The following is a 19,603-nucleotide window of genomic DNA, read 5'->3' on the forward strand; positions in this document are numbered from 1 at the left end:
AGCCCAGAAACCTCTCCTAACCAGAGCTCTGCTGTCACCACACCTCCCATCAATATGGGATTTCAGGAGGGGATGGGAAAAGTTTTAAAATGTGTTGCCACCTGCTCGTTGGGTATTTGGAAGGGTCCTGTGCTGCTGCTGCTGCTGCTGCTCAAACGATCATTTTTCTGTCCTGGAAATGACTTCCTGAGGTTGGCAGCAATGTTAAAAACCCCTCAAGTAATAAAATAAATAAATGAAAGAACTGGAAGATGCCAAGGCCCTGCCCTGCAGCTCGCAGGGGCTGGGGGGTGTCAGACCCTAAGACACACACCCCCTCCCCCCCATTAATAATTGTGCTGATGGCAGGTGGGAAATTCTCTCTGGAATGCTCCCTCTGGATCCAGTCAGCTGCTGGAAACACCTCAAAGCCCCCCAAATCCCGGCGTCCCGGCAGCGCGGACAGGAGAGGGCAGCAGAGATTCACGGTTGGGGCTCTGCGGGCAGGGAAAGGGGCGGGGGGGGGGGATGGATGGAGGTGGAAAAGCTCCGCAAAAAATTCCCAGAAATAGGTTGGATAAATCCGACTCCATCACCCCCGTGTGCTCCGCCAGCCTGGGGACAGACAGACAGAGGGACAATCCGAGGCAGACAGACAGGATGCACAGCGGGCAGACACCCCCCACACACCCCAAAACCAGGCACAGCTACCCCGGGGGGGGTGGGGGTCACATCCCTGTGCGTGCCCTTTGTGCTTTCCCCCAGGAAGACCCCAGACCTGGTTCAGGATGTCCCCAGGAGGTGACAGAGTATCCCAAAACTGGAGAAAAAAAAAAACCAAAAAAACCCAACCAAACAAACCAACTAACAACAAAAGCCCCCACCCGCCCTGCCCCCCCAAAAAAAACCAAAACAAAAAAACCCAAAAAAACCCCAAAAAACCAAAACAGCCACCACCAAAAAATCACCAAAAAATAGAAAAACACAACAAAACAAAAAAACCCACAAACTCAAAAAACAAAAAAAACCCCAAAAGCCTCCAAACCCAAAAAAAACCCCAAACAAACAAAAAACAAAAAAACCCAAACAACAACAACAACAAAAAAACCCCAAAAAGCGACATCCGAAGCCACCTGGCAGCCCAGCAGCCCTCAGCCAGCCCCCAGCCGCTTTTCCCCGCAGCACCCACCGTGTCCCATCCCCATCCCAGGAGGGAAGTGCCAGCCCGGAGCTGCTCCCCAGGAGCCCGGGCACCTGGGATCTCCCCCAGCAAAAAGTTTGTAACCTCCTGCTCCCCCAAAACCCAGGAGCCTCTCCCAGCACCCACCTGCACCTCCCAGGAGGGGCCCTTTGCAGCCTTTAAATGAATTTGTTTTAGGAGGTGGTTTGGGTTTGGGTTTGGGTTTTATTGTTTCTTTCCTAGCCTGACAACCCCCACCTGAGGAGCCCTCGTTTAGGTGCTAATGAGCCCCCAGCACCCACAGGCTCTCTGACCTCTTCTTTGCCCACCTGGGGACAACCCCTTTGTAGCAGATGGTGAAAAAAAACCAAAAAACCCAAAAAAACCAACCAAAAAAACCCCCCAAAAACCCACAAAACACACACAAAAAAACCCCAAAAAACCCAATGCAAAACCCCAACCTTTGGGGTCACAGTACAGAGGAAGCGGGGGGGGCAGATGCAGCTCAGGAGAGCCAGATCCTGTTTCTTAGCTCTGGGGCAGAGGGAAAACCCACGCAGCAGCTTAAACCCCACAACTCTTCCCCTGTGATCTGTTGACTCAGTGGTTTCCTACAAACACCAGAGGCTGCAAACCTTGAAAAGCCCCCAGGGACTCCCTGAGTGACTCCCCCCCAGCAAACCCAGCTTCCCCCTTTGCACCAGAGCTGCTTGGGTGGGATTTTGGGGTGGGGTGGGTTGTTTGGGTTTTTTTTCAAGATTTCAAGGAGGTAGAAAGCAGAAAGTCCCAGTGCACCATAAAATGGGGGCAGATTTTCTTCTGCCTGCCAAATTTTGATGATGATAATAATAGCAACAACAGTAACAACAGTAATAATAACAACTATTTTATTATTATCTCAAAAAAGCAACCCCCAACCTCTTAATTTGTGGGAATATGGAAGAACTGAGGCACTGCTGGGGGCAGCAGGACAGTAGGAGGGAGACCCTGATATACAGATGTAGATAGATAGCTATAGATCTATACCCCTGACATATATAATCTCAGTCCAGGGGTTCTTGCCTGGGCTGGGGGCTGGGAGGGGTTTCAGTGATGGAGAAAAAAACCCGGGGGAGGGGGGGGCTCAGCATCCCCCTGCTGGGTCAGGGGCTGGGGGGTCACATCCAGGGCTGGCAGGACGTGTTTGCAGCAGGATGTTTTCCTTCTGGGACACAGACACTGCGGGGCTCAGCCGGGACCTTTCAGGCTTTTTGATAACCCCGAGGCTTGGGGAGGGAGGGAAAGCTGCCAGGTCCCCCCTCCCCCTCCAGCCAGAGGAGGGTGCTTTGCCCTGCTCAGCAAATCAAGATTTTTTTTGGGTTTTTTTCAGCCACTGAACCCTGGGTTTGGTTTCTTTCCAGTTTGGCTGGGAACCCATAAATGCTGTCAGAGAGCTGAAATGCAAGCAGGGTTGAGGTTTGTTTTGGGGTTTTTGTTGTTGTTGTTTTTTTATTAATTTTTTTTTTTTTTTTTTTTTTTTTTTTTACCTGGAAGAACTTGGGCTGCTTTTCTGCTGCCCTGAGGTTCAGCCCCTCCCTGCCCAGCCAGGGCTGTGGGGATGAGCTGGGCTTTGCTCACCAGGGCTGGGTTAATTCCTTCTCATCCTCAGCAAGCTCAGCAGGAAAAGAAAGAAAGGAACTGGATCCAAAAACCCAGGGCAGGGCGAGGAGCTGGGCACGATGGGGACAGCTCTAGGAAATATTTTTACAAACAGTTTATTCACTGAAAACTTGTAAACCTCGGCCAAGAGTAAAACAAAGAGAGAAACTGGGATCCTGCTGGGGCTTGGGAGCACGGGAAGGGTTTTGTAGCCTGGCTCGGGAGGAGCAGGAGCAGGAGCTGGAGAACCTGCTGCCAGCTGCCTGGACCCAAAGCCATCAGCCCAGGGCCATTCCCTGGCTGCTTCCTGCAGGGAATTATCCCAAGGTTAGAGAACATCTTCAGGGCTGCCTGGACAAACTCTGCAGAGCTCCAGAGGGGCACAGAGCTCCCAGCTCAGGACCCAGCACTCAGCATCCCCCCCCTTGGGATGCAGCACATCCCTTTACAGAGGGGTCTCCAGGGGCCCCAGGATGCTCCAGCACCCAGGAACCCATCCCAGGGCTCACCCTGTCCTAGGGAAGAGCAACGAGGAGGTGCCATGGGGAATATTCCTGACCCCATCTGCTGCCCTCCCCAGCTCCAGGGCCCAAATGAGCTCTGTAAACCCCGAGGTGCAGGGGCTGTGCTGGCTCCAGCCCCCAGCACCCCTGAGCAGCCCGGGGGGGGGGCCCATTTCCCAGACATTTATTGTGCTTTAAGGGCCTAACAACTCCCAGCTGGTGACCTGTAAATGAGCTGGCTCCTCACAAAAACCTGACCCCCAGCTGGGGGGTGCCCAACCCTCTTCCCCACGCTGGGAATCTCCCACTGGGGTGGGGGCAGAGAGAAGGAGAACTCAGTGGTGAGAGCAGGGGGTGGGAGAAGCATCTTTCCAACACGTAAATAGGGACCTCTGGGGGATGGGGGCTCCTCGGGCACAGAACCCCCCAGCCCGGGGAGCTCAGTGCTGATGGGGACGTTGCCCCTGCCCCCCCCAGAGGTGCCCACCCCCACGGAAAGGGCTCTGCCACGGCTGCTGGGGCTTTTTCTCCAGCAATACCCTCAGCTAGGGGGCTGGAGCATCACGCAGCAGGCACAGCCCCAGCCCCAGGGATGCAGGGAGCGGGGCCCAGGCTGCTGTTCCAGGGAAGGAAAGGAATCATTTTCTCCCAAAACTCAGGTCTCAGCAAAAAGCTGTGCTGGGGATGGGCTGGGTTAACCCCTGCAGCACAGCTGCTTTGTGGCAGGGCTGAAACATTGGCCATGAAAAGAGAGACTCTTGGGCATGGAACCCCTGGGAGCCTCCCAGCAGCACAGACTCGCTCTGGGGTCCGGGTGCTTGTCCAAAAAAGCAAAGTTGGCTGGGGGGGGGGCAAGGGCACCAACCTGGGGCAGCCCACCTTCACCCCCTGCCCTGCTCATTGTTTCCCTCAAGGTTTCCAGTCCTGGAATTTCCTTTAGAGGGGCAAAACAATATCAGGAAAATCAGGGTTGTTGGGTTTGGGTTTTGTTTTTTTTCTTTTCTTTTTTTCTTTTTTTTCTTTTTTTTTTTTTTTCTTCCTAAAAAGCCAACAGAGGCTCCTTGCCCCCCATGTGGAACAACCCCCCCAGGCTGCCTCTCCCCCCAGGCAGACCCCTCCCAGCACTGGTTCCCTCCCCACACCAAGGGGAGGGAACAGCATCAGGAGGCAAAGTGACTTTTCTTTCCAGAGGCCCCACCTTGTCCAAAAGCAAATTCTTTTTCAGACAAAAAAAAAAAAAAAAGGGGGGAAAAAAAAAAAAAAAGCCTCCTTTTTTTCTCCCTAAAAGGCACTTCTCTCCATTTTTGCTCTGGGCAGCCAGCAGCTGTCCCTGGAAAGCACTGGATCTCCTTTGGGCACCTCATCCCAGCAGCTCTGGCACAAAATTTGGGGTTCCCCCTCCAACCCAGGCTGAGATTAAGAGGATAAATCCCTTTCCAGTGCAGCTGCTGGGGCAGGAAAGGAGGTGCCCACAAACCCTGCTGCCCCCAGCTCTGCTCCCAGGGCCCCCCCTGCCCTGTCCTCTGCTGGGATAACTCCAGGCCTCTGTCCCAGCCTCATTTCCTGACACCACTCAGGAAAAAAAAAAAAAATCATAAAGCTCCTTCTCTGGCTGTCCCCAGGCCGGAGTGGGGTGGGGAGGATGCTCCCGGTGCCTCCCGGCCCCTCCACCCACCCTGAACAAAAGCAGGATGAGGCAGCTCGGGGCAGAGCCAGAGGGATCCTCCCGGGGCTCCTTCTCCATCCCTGCCCTGGGGCTAAAAACCCAAATCTGCTTGAAATTGGGGGCTTGGAGGGATTGGGATTGGGATGGGGATGGGGATGGGAATGGGGAGGGGGATGGGAATGGGGAGGGGGATGGGATAGGGGGGATGGGGATGGGATGGGATGGGATGGGATGGGGATAGGGATGGGGAGGGGGAAGGGGAGGGGGATAGGATGGGGATGGGAATGGGGATGGGAATAGGGATGGGATGGGAATGGGATGGGATGGGATGGGATGGGATGGGATGGGATGGGATGGGATGGGATGGGATGGAAAGGGTGGGGGGAAATCACCCCCTCCCTGGAGTATCCAGAATCAGTTTGATTCTCTCTACCTGAGAAGTGAGGGAGGGGTTTTTCCTACCCTGGGTTTGCATAAGACACTTGGTACCAAAAGCACCTTTTTGGGGGACATGGCTCCAGCTTCACAACCAAAGGGGTCCCTGCCTGGGGGTAACACCCTGCCCTGGGACCAGAAGGAAAACTGGCAAGAGATTTCCAGCCAATAATCCAGGAATAATCAGAGGGGAACTCAGGGAGCAGGAGGTTTTCATGCCAAGGGTTTTCCTTACTTGAATTTTTTTTTCCCCCAATGTGATTGCTGGAGGAAAAAAAAGATTTTTATTCAAAATCAAACAAAATTAAAGGCCATGCAAGAGGTTGGAGTTATTGGTTGGAATTCTCGAGGAGAAGGCAGGAGGGAGGCAGGCCCTGGGGACCCCTGGGCGAGGAGAGGGGGTCCCTGGGGGCTGTTGCAGGGTGGTACCTCTGGCAGGGCCCCCCAGAGGTGTGGCATCCTCTCTGAAACAAAGGAACTCCCAGCTCTGCCAGGAACTCCCAGCCCTGCACTCACTGACTGCATCTCCACTTGTGCACAGGCTCTTGGCTCCTTTTTCTTCTCACAAAGGCAGTGGGTGGGCAGGGCTGAGCCTGGTGGGGAGCAAACCCCCCCCCCCAGCTATGTCATGTCCCATCCTCTGGAACCAGAGAGGAATTTTCCAGCAAACATTTGTGTTTTTAAGAGCAAGCAGGACCTGTAACAGGTTGGAGGGCAGAGCTTGCTGAAATATGTATATATATGATTCTTTTTCATTGCTTTTCCTTTGAGGAAAACGTGCAAAAAAATGTAAACACGGGCAGCAACGGGGTTGGTTTTATTCACCTGTTCCCTTGAAAGCAAATCCCAGATGTGCTGGGAAGCACTGGATCCATCCTGATGCCAATCTGCCCTCTGCTCTCCAGCTCAGCAGAAGGAGCCAGGGGCTTCAGTGCTGCCAAGGGAAAAAATGTCATAATGCCACTGGAAATCCCACTTTTCACACCCCTGGGTGGGGATGGAGCCTCTCCCCTGGCTTCAAAGGGCAGTGGGTGCTGCTCCAGCTATGGGTGCTTCGAACCCAGGGAAGAACTTGGCTTTTCTGCTGCTTTTTGCCTCTGGGTCTCCCATCTCCTCCCGAGGAGCCAGAGGTTCCCGAGAGGAGCCCTGAACCTTTGGGGCTGCACAGCCCAGAACCTGGGTTGAGGGTTGGAATTCCAACCCTTTTCCTGCTGAGCCTTTTGGAGTGAGAGCTGCAGCAGAGATGTTTGCCCAGGGGAAGGGGGATGTGCAGCTCCCACACAAAGCTGGAGGCAGCAAAACCCCAACCACCCTCTAATGTGATTTAACACATCCTAAATCTCTCCTTCTTCTTGGGCTCAGCTATTCTGCTCCAGCAGTAATGATACCACCTCATTTGGTGACTTTTTTTTTGTTTGTTTGCTTAATTGAAATGATGAAATCGATCGCCATTAATTTTAATTGAAATTTAATTGGCATCCCTTCAGCAGCTGACTCTTTTAGACCTCTTTCTCCTCCTGATCAGAGAGGGGCACATCTGAAATTAAAGCTGGACGAGCAGGGTGAGGCTGATTTTTTTCTCCTCCTCCTTTTCAATATTCCAGCAGAGGTTTTGGTCTGTGAAGATTTTTGGCTTCTGCACCCGAGGGGAAGGTCTGTAAAAGCTGCAGAGTGGAGATGTTCCCATTTCAGATCCGAGGAGGGAGGAAATGCACGGCTGGCAGCATCATTTTCCTTTTCCTTCAGCTCTCCCTGCAGCCATCAGCCCGTGTGCAGCTCCTGACAGAGGGGCTGAGTTCCAGAGCGCTGAAGGGACCCCCAGTGCCCACCCATCCCCCCTCAAATCAGATCAGAACCCAGCTGGAAGTTGGGAAGGAGGAGCTGGGAAGGAGGAGCTGGGAAGGAGGAGCTCAGCAGCTCCAGGAGCATTACCTGGAGGAGACCACACCTTCCTCATCCTCAGGGCTGGGGATGGGAATGGGGTGATTGGGCTCAGCTGCCTCTGGCTGCCTGGCCAGATGTCCCCTGGGGTGCCTCTGCTTGTTCCCAGCTGTGCCAGGGAGCTGGGAACCCCCCCTTGGGATTTCAGGCCAGGAAGGTGGCTCGGTTGGTTTTGTCTTCTTGGGCAATTGGGCTCCAGTAACTCCCTCTGGGTCAGCTCAGACCTCTGGGCTGGGGGAGGCCTGGAGGGAAGGCAGAGGGGGGTGGGGGTTGGTTTGCTTGGCAGGGAGGGCAGCACCAGGAGAGGGGCTAAAGCCACCACTACTGGGGGCATCCTCCTAGCCCTGGTGAGCACCTCAACTCATCTTTTCTTCCTAGGATCCCCAAGGAAATCATCCTGAGCTGCTCCTGAGCTGCCCAGAGCAACATCTCTGGGACAGGAGAGCCCCAGAGGAGCAGCAGCCACCAGGAAACATCCCCCACAGACAACGCTGTCACTATTTCCCCCTGCTCCTCCCCACCCACCCCTGGTTCTCCCATCCATCCCACCCATCCCTGGTTTCCCCACCCAAAGCTTTTCCAGGGAAGGACCAGGACCAGCAGCACAATGTGGGCAGAAGTCCTGCTCTCCACCAAAGGGTTTCCTCCTTTACAGTAAAAGAGCATTTGAAATTTTTCCTCTGGGCCCTGGGAGGTGGAGGAGGGCGATGCCACCTGCCAGGCACTTTCCTTGGCTTTATAACCCATTTCCCAGTCTCTGGCTGCAGCAGGAACCCCTGGAGCACTCTGTGCCCCTCCTGGGCCTCCAGCCCCAGCCCCACAGCCCCAAACTCTGCCAGCCTGGGCCTGGGGCATCGTTTCCCTCCCTGGTAAAACACCCCTGGGACGGGGTGCTCTGCTCCTGCTGTTCTGCTGCTCAGCTGCATTTCTCCACGTCCATGATATTTAACCTTGGGATGTCATGGCCAAAACATCTCTGCCAGCTGCACGATTAACCATGGTCGTGTATGTGAGCCCCAAGAGGGGCATTGCACCTGCTTTCCCAGTAATACAATACAGGAATTTATCTGTATTCCCACCCCAGGGGTCAGAACTCCCTGAAAACTGAGGAGAAGGTCCATCCCTGGATGGCCAGGGCTGGGTGGGAGCTATGATGTGAAGTGTTAGGTCTGGACCTGGTGATGACATCTTGTCACCCTTGTCACCCCTGCCCTTGCCCCAGAGCTGGGCTGTCCCTCAGCTGAGCCACTGGCAGGGATTTCTCAGCACGAGGATGTCCTTGGAATCAGTGAAACATGGGAGTTGTTCTGCTTGGAAAAGTCCTTCCAGACCACGCAGTCCAACCTTTCCCCAGCACTGCCCAGGCCATCCCCCACCCCATGTCCCTCAGCATCCCCACCCCGTGTCCCTCATCCCCACATCCCCAGGCTCTGAAACCCCTCCAGGGATGATGGGGACTCCAGCCCTGCCCTGGGCAGCCTGGGCCAGGCCCTGACAACCCTTTCCAGGGAGAAATTGTTCCCCAGCTCCAACCTAAACCTCCCCTGGCACAACTTGAGGGCCTTTTCTCTGGCTCTACCACTTGTTCCTTGGTTCCTTTCACAAAAAAAAAGCAAAAAAAAAAAAAAAAAAAAAAAAAAAAAAAACCCAAACACAGCAGCAGCTTAAAATAACGATGATAATAATATTAATATTAATGCTCACCAGTCTCTGCCCCTTAATTCTCATTGCACCATGACATTAAGCACAGGCTTTGATTTGAGGGGGGGAGGATTTTGGTGAGTAACCAACACTGGGGTCAGCCTCGGGCTGGTCCTCACCCCCCCATCTCCAAATTTTAGATCCCCAGTGCTGCGGGATGCTCCTCACCTGCCGGCATGGGGGGGGAGGGGGGCAGAGGGCAACCGGGAGGGCCCTGCCCGCATCTCCCCACCCCCCATTTGCAGCGGGGAAGGGCCGGGGAGGGGGAAGGATGTGCGGGTGAGGGATGCGCGGAGGGATGCGGGAGGAGGGATGCGGGAGGAGGGATGCGTGGAGGGATGCGGGAGCGAGCGCGGGGGGCGGGCTACCGGCAGTCGCCAGGGCAACCTGCCTGCATCTCTGCCGGGCCCGGGTGGGGAGAGCCCGGAGGGACCCGGCGGGGGGCTGCGGAGGGGGGTGGCGGGGGGCCGGGTCCCTCCCTCCCGCCGCAGTGCCCCCCGCAGAGCAACGTGTCCCGCGGGGAGCGGGGACGCGGCCGCTGCTTTATCGGCCCCGTTTTTGGGTTTTTTTATTTCGTGTTTTTAATTGATCGTTTGCTTGTTTTCACGGGAAAGCTGATTTTTCAAGGGGATGGGGGGGGAGAAAGCCCGCATCCCCACCCGGCGACCGCGGCTCGTCTCTCACTTTAAAAAGGTCCGGATCCTCCTGATCATCTGATCCAGGTCAAGCGGGACTTGGCAGCACCGAAGCCGGCGGATCCCACCCCAGCGGCTCCCGGCGCCTGCTGCTGCCCCCCGGGAGGAGCCCGGAGGACCCAGAGGTAAAACATCCCCCCCCGGCCGGGTGCCTCCCGCTCGCTCGCCCCGCGGGGTCGGTGGAGCCGTGGGGGTTGCAGAGCTCCCTCAGGGCAGCGTGGATCCCCACCCCGTGTCGGCGCTTTGCAGCCCGAGTGCCCCCCCCCTTCCCCCAAAAAGGGCCGCACGGTTAAGACCCCAGAAAGGACGCTCCGGCCTCGGGAGGGCACTGCTGCTGCCCTGAGGAACGATGTGAAGGCACCCGGGCAGAGGGGGAGGGGGTGGACGGAGGGGAGGAGGGGACCCCCCCGGCTGGGCACCCCAGCTCTCATCCCCTTCTCTCTCTGCCCGCGGCCCCCCTGCAGGCTGGCCCCCACCCCCGGCACCGGCCCCTCCATGGACCAGCACCACCAGCGAGCATGAGCGCCGACACCCAGCAGGTCCCAGCGGGGGCCCAGGTGGCCGGGGTGCCCCTCTGGACCGTCTCCAGCTGGGCCTCCTCCGAGGTGCCCCCCAACAGCAGCCTGGGCTCGGGGGAGGCCGGCCGGCAGCAGGGGCAGGCGGAGTGGGGCAGCAAAGCGGGGGAGGTGGCGGGGATGGTGGTGATCCAGTGCATCTACGCCCTGGTGTGCCTCCTGGGGCTGCTGGGCAACTCCTTGGTCATCTTCGTCATCCTGCGCTACGCCAAGATGAAGACGGCCACCAACATCTACCTGCTCAACCTGGCCATCGCCGACGAACTCTTCATGCTCAGCATCCCCTTCGTGGCCACCTCGGCCGCCCTGCACCACTGGCCCTTCGGGCGGGCTCTGTGCCGCACGGTGCTGGGGGTGGACGGGCTCAACATGTTCACCAGCGTCTTCTGCCTGACCGTGCTCAGCCTGGACCGCTACATCGCCGTGGTGCACCCGCTGCGGGCGGCTACCTACCGCCGGCCTCGGGTGGCCAAGATGGTCAACGGGGGCGTCTGGCTCCTCTCCTTGCTGGTGGCTTCTCCCATCCCCGTCTTCGCCGGGACGGCGGCCACGCGCGACGGCCGGGCCGTGGCTTGCAACCTCCTGTGGCCCAGCCCCGCCTGGTCGGCGGCTTTCGTGGTCTACACCACGGTGCTGGGGTTCCTGCTGCCGGTGCTGGCCATGGGGCTCTGCTACCTGCTGATCGTGGGGAAGATGCGGGCGGTGGCCCAGCGGGTGGGCTGGCAGCAGCGCCGGCGCTCCGAGGGCAAGCTGACCCGCTTGGTGCTGATGGTGGTGGCCATGTTCGTCGTCTGCTGGTTGCCTTTCTACGTGGTGCAGGTGGTCAACCTCCTCCTGCCCGGCCGCCTGGACGCCGCCGTCAACAACGCGTCCCTCATCCTCAGCTACTCCAACAGCTGCGCCAACCCCATCCTCTACGGGTTCCTCTCCGAAAATTTCCGGCACTCCTTCCACGGGGTCCTGCGCCGGTGCCTCGACGCCGGCCCCTGCTGCTGCCACCCCCGGCGGGGAACCTCCCGGGAGGAGGAGGAGGAGGAGGAGGAAGAGCCCCTCGACTACTGCACCGCTCCCCGGGGCGACGACAAAGGCAAAGGCTGCATCTGCCCCCCCCTGCCCTGCCAGCAGGAGCCCCTGCACCCCCAGCCCTGCTGCAAGCCCCCGCCCCTCCTGCCCAGGACCACCGCCTTCTAGGGGCTGCCCCCGCGGGCAGTGGGACGGGGATGTCCCCTGTCCTCCAGCGAGGGGGATGCCAGCCCCGGAGGGGACACGCTGCTGCTGCTGCTGCTGCTGCTGCTCCCTCCTGCCGTGCGGTTCCACAAAATAAAAAGCCATAAGACCGGCCCCTGATAACCCTAATTATGTTGGCTAATTATTGCCCTGGCCTCGGCTGGGAGCCCGGGGCCGTGAGGATTTCCAAATGTATTCCTGAGCGGGGAGTGTAGCCGCGAGGAGGGTGCCCCCCTGGGTTAAAAACTGCCCCTCCTTCTTCCCCAGAACACGTTCTCAAAGATGGAGAAATTTAAAAAAAAAAAAAAAAAAAGCCTGCCAGCCCTAGCAGGTCTGCAGCAGGATGAGGGGTAGGACTTCTCCAGCAGCTCTGTGGAGCATTGAGAGCACAGGATTGTATCCAACCCCTTGGGTTTAAAAATAAAATTTAAAAAAGTAAAAAACGGTAGAAGAAATTATGTAAAAAAAAAAAAAAAAAAGCGGGGGGGGATTTCAGTTTCTCAGTCTGAGAAACTGAAATCAGAGATTAAGACTAAAATAACGGTGCCTGGGAGCCCCTACCCTCCTGCAGAGAATGGGGGAAAGAAAAACACTTCAGTCCCCCCATATAGACCCCCCTCCCTCCCCAAATTCCCAGGATTTTAGCACACACAGGACCAGAATTGTATTTTCCACCAAAAATCCAAGGAGAACTGTCCCCTGCTCCCTGCAGCACAGGTAAACATCACCCCAGTGCTCCTGGACATCTCTACCCACTGGAACCTGAGCTGAGCAGCAGTGCTGGGGCCATCCCAGCTCCCCAGGTAGCATCCAATCAGCCATTTCCAGCTCCATCCTTTTTTTAACTTTGTCCTTTTCATCTTCTTCTCCATTATTTATGGCTCATTCCTTCTATTTTAATCACAACGATGAAATAACTGGCAGGGCAACATTTGCAGCCTGATGCTCTGCTAAGAGCCCGCAGCTCCTTTTGATTAATTTTTTTTTTTCTCTTTTCTCTTTTTTTTTTTGGGGGGGGGTGGCTTCTGGCTTCTGTAGCTGAGCGAGGAGAAGCAGGCATTTCTTTCGGGAGGGGGAGACAGAACATTCCATGAGCAGCTTTCTTATAAACCAGACTGTAAAAGCTTTATTGGTTCTACACACGAAATCACCATGTGATTGGGCATTGCGTGGGGTATATTTCCAATATTTCCAATAAATAAATAAGTATTTACAAACCTGCTGGGTGTATAAAACGGGGGGGGGGGGGGGCTGAACCATTTACACGAGGAAAGCTAGGGTTCATACAACACCTATTTTCATTTTTATTTCCCTTGGAGGATGCAGTGCAGCTCCAGCCTATTGGGATAGAGGACATAAATCCCACACCCCTCTGAGCTCCACAGCCCCTGTGCAGCATCCAGACACCCCCCACCCACCCCCCCGGGCAGAGTGCTGGCTGTGCGAGGCTGGAAAAATGTATCATTCCCAGATTTTCCCCCAGTTTGTGGCTGGGAAGCAAGAAGCAGGCTGGATCCTGCCCTGCCCCCCCCCACCCCGACCCCCACCCCGGGGAAAGTTTTGCTGTGAGCTTCAGTATGGATTAGACTCAGCCCTGGGATAAAGACTGAAGGAAAAAACAGGAAAAAATCCTGCTGATAGGAGGGGTCGGTTACGTGGGTTGGTGAAAAACAAAACAACAAAACCCAAATAGTTTAACCCAGGAAAACTGTGGAAGGAATTGCACGGGGAATGAGAGGCTGGGGAAAACCTTTGCCAGCATGGAAAAAAATACCCTGGTGTTCTCGGGACCCACATTTAACTTCTGTGCCCCAGAAAAAAAACCCAAAAAAACAAACAAACAAACCTTAAACTGTGAGATGGAATAAAAATCAGGCATTTGAGCCCTCACACGGGGCCACTCAGCAGGGTCCCTGCTGTCACTGGTGATTTACAGTGAAAACTGCTCAGCAGGCAGAGGTGAGAGGCAAAAGATGAGAGGGGGGGAACAAAAACCGAGATTTCTGCCAATGAGCAAAGCAAAGTGCCGACCACAAGGTTTTTGCTCCTCTTCCCATCACCCAAAAACCCAAAGCTGAACCCAGATGGATGGCAGGAGCATCCTAGCTCCTCTCCACCCCGGGGAAACAGCCGTGCCCAGCCCAGCAGCCTGCTTCCTGGCCAAGCAGAAGGGAAATTGGGGCCAGGCGACCTTCCACAGCCCACGAGGACTTGGCCAGCCGTGGCACACGTGTTCTCCCCCCCATCGATGAGGATTTAAACAGTTCCAGATGGAGATGTCACTCCTGTATTTTCCTTGGAGCCCAGCTGCCAGCTCCAGAGAAGGAAAATCAAGGCTGGGAGGGCTCTGTGCCTTCCAAATTCCCTGCTCTCTGGAGTGGGTATTGCAAGAGCTGGGGCTGGGAAGCAGGGAGTACTCTGAGGAGTGGGGGTGATCACAGCTTTCCCCAAACTCAAAGGACCTGCAAGGTCATCAAGTCCAACCGAAATCATCGAGTCCAGACTCGATGATAATGATTCTTTTATCATTAAAAAATTGCAGGGTGAGGGGGAAAGGAAATGTTACCCAGTTCTGTCCACCTCCCTCTCTCTCTCTCTCTCCATCCATCCATCCATCCATCCATCCATCCATCCATCCCAGTCTCCCTACAGTTTCTGACCAGAGGTGGCACAGCTGGAGGTGACTGGATGAAGTCCCATCTCCTTCTCATGGGGGCTGCTGCACTTGTAATCCATGGTGGCCGGGGGCCTGCAGCACCTCTTTGCCAAGCAGTAGCCCAGGGCCAGCAGGGCCAGGGCAGTGCAGAGAGCACCCAAAGTGATGCCTACCAGCACACCAGGGTGGAGATGCTCCACCTTGGTTGGTGGGGTCCTGGTGGGGACGGGACTCTGGGGCCCGAAATCCCCTGAGGACTCCCCGTCCTCACCGATCAGTGGGATCTCAATGCAGTGGTTCTGGTTGTGCAGATAGTAGCCATCCTGACAGTGGCACTGGTAGCCCCCGGGGTGGTTGGTGCAGTTTTGGGGGCAGTAGTTCATGTCACACTCATCGAGGTCCACGCAGACTCTCTGGTCCTCATCCAGCACGAAGCCGTTGGGGCACTCGCAGGAGAGGGTGACCGGGTCACACTGGGCCGGGCACTGGCTGCTGTTGCAGTGCAGGAGGCACCGGCTGGGGTCCCGGGGGTCCACGGCGTAGCCGGGGAAGCACCCGCAGAGGTACCCACTCCCCTCGGGCACCTCCTCGCAGTGCTGCTCGCAGGGGGCTCCGTAGCAGGGGGGGACGGGCCGGCAGCGACCCTCCAGCATCTCGTAGCCTGGGTGACAGCGGCACTCGAAGGCCCCCTCGGTGTTGACGCAGAGCTGCTCGCACAGCGCGGGCTCCAGGGCGCAGTCGTCGACGTCCTCGCAGCTGCTGCCGTCGGCCGCCAGCGAGTACCCCGCCTCGCACATGCAGATGAAGCCGGTGCCGGCCACCACGCAGTGATGCTGGCAGGGGGCTCCGGCGCAGGGCGAGCCGCAGCCGCGGCCGTCGGGGGCCAGCACCTTGCCGTCGGGGCAAGAGCAGCGCGGCTGCCCGCCCTCCTCCTCCTGCTCGCAGGTCCCTTCGCAGCCGCCGTTAGCCAAGCGGCAGGGCCAGGCCCCCCCCGGGGGGCTGTCGCGGCTCCACCGCAGCCCCCCGCCGTCCCCTCCCTCGGCGCAGCGCAGCTCCAGCCCCATGCTTGGGATCCGGGCGAAGCTGCCGGGGGGAAGAGCCAGAAAGTCCCCGCCGAGGGCGCCGAAGGGGGTGGTGTAGGTGACGAGCAGCCCCTCGACGGGGGGCAGGCGCGGGCAGCTGCCCCCGTAGTTGTACTCGCAGAGGAACCCGTCGGCCGGCTCCTCGCACTTCTGCTCTTCCCAGCGCAGCTCCCGGGACACCGTCACGCACCTGTCCCCGCACCTCCGCCGCCCCGTCGAAGGTTCCCAGTTGGCGTAGTCGGTGCGGCCGTCTCCCGTCACCCACTGGAAGCCCCGAAGGCGCTGAGCCGGGTCCGTGCAGGGCTGGGGCAAGCGTAGCCCGAGCCAGAGTCGCCCGCCGCGGTTCTGCACCAGCAGAGCGATGGCATCCTCCGCCACCGTCGAGCGAACGGTCATCAAGTGCCCGCCGCCCCTTTCGCACTCCGCGCTGGCCTCCGCGAAGGGACGGGACCCCCAAAAGATGCCGAAGCAATCGTGCTCCAAGCACTGGGCGCCCGAGGGGAGCAGGGGCTGCGGTTGCCCCTCCGGCCCCGGCCCCAGCCCCAGCAGCAGCAGCAGCAGCGGCAGCAGAAGCCGCCGCATGGCGGGCGGCGGAGGGGCCGACCGGAGCGGCGAATCTCTGGCATGGCTCTGCCCGTCCTCCCCCCCCGATTTATAAACCCTCGCCGCCGCAGGAAGGAAGCGCCTCCGGGGACGGGCCGCCGCCTCTCTGCCCGGGGATTGCGGAGGGAGGGGCGGGTAAATCCCGGCAAGCCGCTCCCCCACCCCCACCCCCGCCCACCCGCTTCCCCCTTTGCCAGACCTCCTCCCGGCTCCTCCCCGCCGAGCCGGTCCCGGTCCCGGGATGATCCTTACGGAGAGCTGAGCGGTAAGAGAGGGGGCTGAGGTGTCCCCCGGGCACCCCCTCGAGATGCTCTCGGAGCGGCTTTCCCGGCCCCGAGGGGACGCGCGGCCTTCGGGGCTGGGCAGGAGCCAGGGAAAAAAAGATTTGTTCTCCCTCTGGCAGCACCGAGCTGGGGCCGGGATGATTCCTCCGGAGACCCGGGGGGGTGAGATGTCCCTCGGGTGCCCCCGCGGGATGCTCCAGGACAGGACTTCCCGAGGGGACGGGGAACCTCCGGGGATGGGCTTCCCGGGAAAAAAATCGATATTTTTTTCCTCCTGCAAGCACTGGAGGGACAGCTTGCTGAAGGACACCCCCAGAGGGCGGTCAGACACCCATCCCCCCGGTCTTTGTACAGCACCATCCCAGAACCCACAGAGTTCCTGAAACAGAGGTGAGACAGCTCCCTGTGCCTTGCAGTCTGTAGCCTGGCCAGGCAGTCCTGGGGGATTTGAGGTTAAATGGGATGCCAGAAGGGAAAAAAAAAAAAAAAAAAAGGGGAGGATTTCCCTATGGCTTTGGACATCAGCCCCAGTGCTGTGGATAAACAGGGCTGGCACAGCCTTGCTCTTGAAATGAAAGAAAATGAGTGTGGAGAGGGGCTGACCCGTGATTATTGTGCCCTGATTTCGAGCATCCCAGCTCCTAGGCTTGGGCTGAGCCCTGTCCTCAGTGCCCCTGTCCCCATGGGCCCCTTGGCTGCTCCTGGCCGAGCAGCTGGACTCTTGCCATGGTTTTATCTCTGCAGGATCCACCTCTGCTGCCAGAACACAGCCAAGAGCAAAATAAAAATGAAAAGCAAACATCCAAAGCTTTGCCACTCAAAGCAAAGGGGCAGTTGACCCTCCTGTTTTGTTTTTTTTTTTTCTCAATTTGGAGTGGTGTTTGTAGCAGGAGGCTCACCATAATTAGCCCTGGGGATCTCCGAGGGAGTAGGAAATCCATATTTCCTTGCTTTGCTCACTGTAAGGAGGTTACTTCACTAAATTGTTGTGGTTTGTAACGTCCTCCCCAGCCCTGTGTGGTCTGTGCAGCTCACACCAGGCCATGGGCATCGATTCTCAGGCCAGATGGGGGAAAGAGAATGAGAAGCCTTAATAATAATAATCAAATAATAATAATAATTTTAAAATCACCAAGGAAACTGTGCTGCAACGGCAACCTGATGGAATCAGGAGCAGAGGAGCTTGTCTTCCCCCCTGCCTACCTTCAGCCTCTTTTCCCAACCATCCCACCATCATCCCACCACCATTCCCACCACCATTGTTCTGGAAGGACAATGTCCAGGAGGTGCCATTTGCTGCTCAGACCACAGGAGGAGCCCTGGAGAACTCAGCTCCTGGCCAGCCGAGCATCCCAAACGAGCATTCCGTGTCCTGGGAAACCTCAGCTCTCTCACCTGGACGGGAAGGAAAAGTCCCTGGGTTTGAATTTCCTGGGGTGTGATGTTGCCCTAAGCAGAGAGGTGTGCTCTGGAAAGGGGGTGGATGGTGAGCTTGTGTCCCCTGCCCATAAAATAATTCCCTTTATTTGCTTCATCACCTCCACACGGGGATCTTGGGTCATTCCCAGGAGATTCCCGCAGGGCTTGGTAACGCCAGTCTCTGCGTCAGTAAAACCTGTTGTTCCTGCAGAGTTCATTTAGGGTTTGATTCGGTTTGGTATTTCCCCACTTCTGGCAGTCTTTTTGTTTTCCTTTTTCTTTCCTTTTTCCTTTTTCTGTTTTCAGAGGCAGAACAGGCAAAAACCAGGGGAGGCAAGGCCGGGGCAAAGAGCGGGAAGAGAAAGGGGACAGAATGTAATGGCTGACAAAATAAAACGACACCAACGGATTTATCTTTCCTTCTTTTTTTTTTTTTTTTTTTTTTTTTAAAGCCGTTAGGAAAAACGCGACGAATATTCCCTTTTCAAGGCTGCCTGGTGAGAAATATGTCAAAAATTTCCCGGAGCAAATGGAACCCTCCCCACGCGATGATTCCTCAGCCCCGGCAGCCCCGGGCCTGGGGTTGCTGCTGCCAGGGGGAGGGAGATAACCGGGGCAGGAGGCCCGGGGTTAATCACCCTCTGATTGTGTCCATCCCGACCCCCTGACTCACAGCCCTTCCTGCTGACATCCCGCTTTTCCTGCGGGAAGGGTGATTAATGCCGCTCCTCCCCAGGGACGTTCCGGGCTGTCCCGGGTGATAAGGGGATGAGAGTCACCCGGGGGGCACTGGGACTCGGGATGGGGCGCTGGGGTGTGGGGCGTGGATTTTCCTGGAGGGTTTGTGGGGAAAATGGGGTTCCTGCTGTCAGAGGGCTGAGGGCTGTGCACAGTTTGATGGGGTGTAACAGCACGGGATGCTAGAGCAGAACAGAGAAAACTGAAATAATATAATGTAGTCAGTCAATGTTATACAAATATTAATATGCCATATAAATACAATGTAATTAATATAAAATAATATGTTATTAATACAGTACAACACAAATAAGATCAGAAATAAGATGTAATTCAATTAATATCATATTGTAAAACTAATGTAAGATACAGGTACTATCACTAATATAATACAATATTAATAGTATAGGAAGGTACAGTTATAAGAGATACAGTGTATATATACACTATAGTATAGGATAGAGCTTAATTAATACAATAGAATACAGTGATAGGAAGAGAAGAGAAGAGAAGAGAAGAGAAGAGAAGAGGAGAAGCAGATAATAATGTACTATAGAACAAACAGAATAGAAAAATATAATTATTAAACTGCTATGTCCCCAGGCAGGGACCTGCATGGTGCTGAGGATGCTTAATTGGCTGCTCATTAATTAAGAGCGTTCCTCGGGGCGGTTTGCCTGGCGGGAGCTGTGTCTGCAGGGCTCTGGGGACAGCAGGGCTGGGATGGGGACAATCAGCTTTCTGCACAGCCTCTCCCTGCTCTCCAGCCACAGTTGTCACCCCGGGCACAGCAAATACAGCGGCGGGGGGGTTGAGCTCAGCCCTGGAACAACACCCAGGAATATTTTTTTCCCCTTCTGACTCCTATTTTTTCGGTTAGCTCTTGGCCCGGGGCCAGGGAAAGCATCCGGTGCCGCTTCCCACAGGGATTAGGGTTGCCCCGGGCAGGGGCATGGTTCAGTGTGGGACTTCCCCTCCTCCTGTCACCTCTACCTGGTGCCACACCTTTACACCCTGTCCCACCCCTCTGGCTCTGCCCCAGGCCTGCACAGTTTCACTGACTGGGAGGTTGGGTTTGGGTTTTGTGTGGGTTGGTTGGTTTGTTGGTTTGGGGTTTTTTGTTTGGTTGGGGTTTTTTGATGTTTTGGGGTTTTTTTTGTTTTTTTGTTTTTTTGGGTTTTTTTTAGGTTTTTTTTGAGGATATTGCTGTTTCTAAGCACTACTGAAGGCAAACATCAATGACTGATACAATGGCACCATGGCAGTCACAGGTGATACGGG

At 56.4% G+C, this 19,603-nt stretch overlaps 2 protein-coding genes across 2 annotated transcripts; one reads left to right on the top strand and one right to left on the bottom strand.

The window, feature by feature from the left end:
* The first annotated feature begins 9,408 nt into the window (after positions 1 to 9,408).
* Positions 9,409 to 12,757, top strand: SSTR4 (somatostatin receptor 4). Its single transcript, XM_071738797.1, has 2 exons — positions 9,409 to 9,863; positions 10,203 to 12,757. Exon 2 carries the CDS (start codon positions 10,257 to 10,259, stop codon positions 11,502 to 11,504), a length of 1,248 nt encoding a protein of 415 aa, XP_071594898.1. The 5' UTR covers positions 9,409 to 9,863; positions 10,203 to 10,256; the 3' UTR covers positions 11,505 to 12,757.
* THBD (thrombomodulin) lies at positions 12,640 to 15,946 on the bottom strand. Its single transcript, XM_071738796.1, has one exon. It carries the CDS (start codon positions 15,858 to 15,860, stop codon positions 14,187 to 14,189), a length of 1,674 nt encoding a protein of 557 aa, XP_071594897.1. The 5' UTR covers positions 15,861 to 15,946; the 3' UTR covers positions 12,640 to 14,186.
* Positions 15,947 to 19,603: the final 3,657 nt, after the last annotated feature.

The sequence above is a fragment of the Heliangelus exortis genome, chromosome 3, assembly GCF_036169615.1.
Source record: "Heliangelus exortis chromosome 3, bHelExo1.hap1, whole genome shotgun sequence".
NCBI classification, from domain to species: domain Eukaryota; kingdom Metazoa; phylum Chordata; class Aves; order Apodiformes; family Trochilidae; genus Heliangelus; species Heliangelus exortis.

Coding starts and splice junctions, on each gene's coding strand:
- SSTR4 (XM_071738797.1), top strand. CDS start 10,257: ATGAGCGCCGACACCCAGCAGGTCCCAGCGGGGGCCCAGGTGGCCGGG.
- THBD (XM_071738796.1), bottom strand. CDS start 15,860: ATGCGGCGGCTTCTGCTGCCGCTGCTGCTGCTGCTGCTGGGGCTGGGG.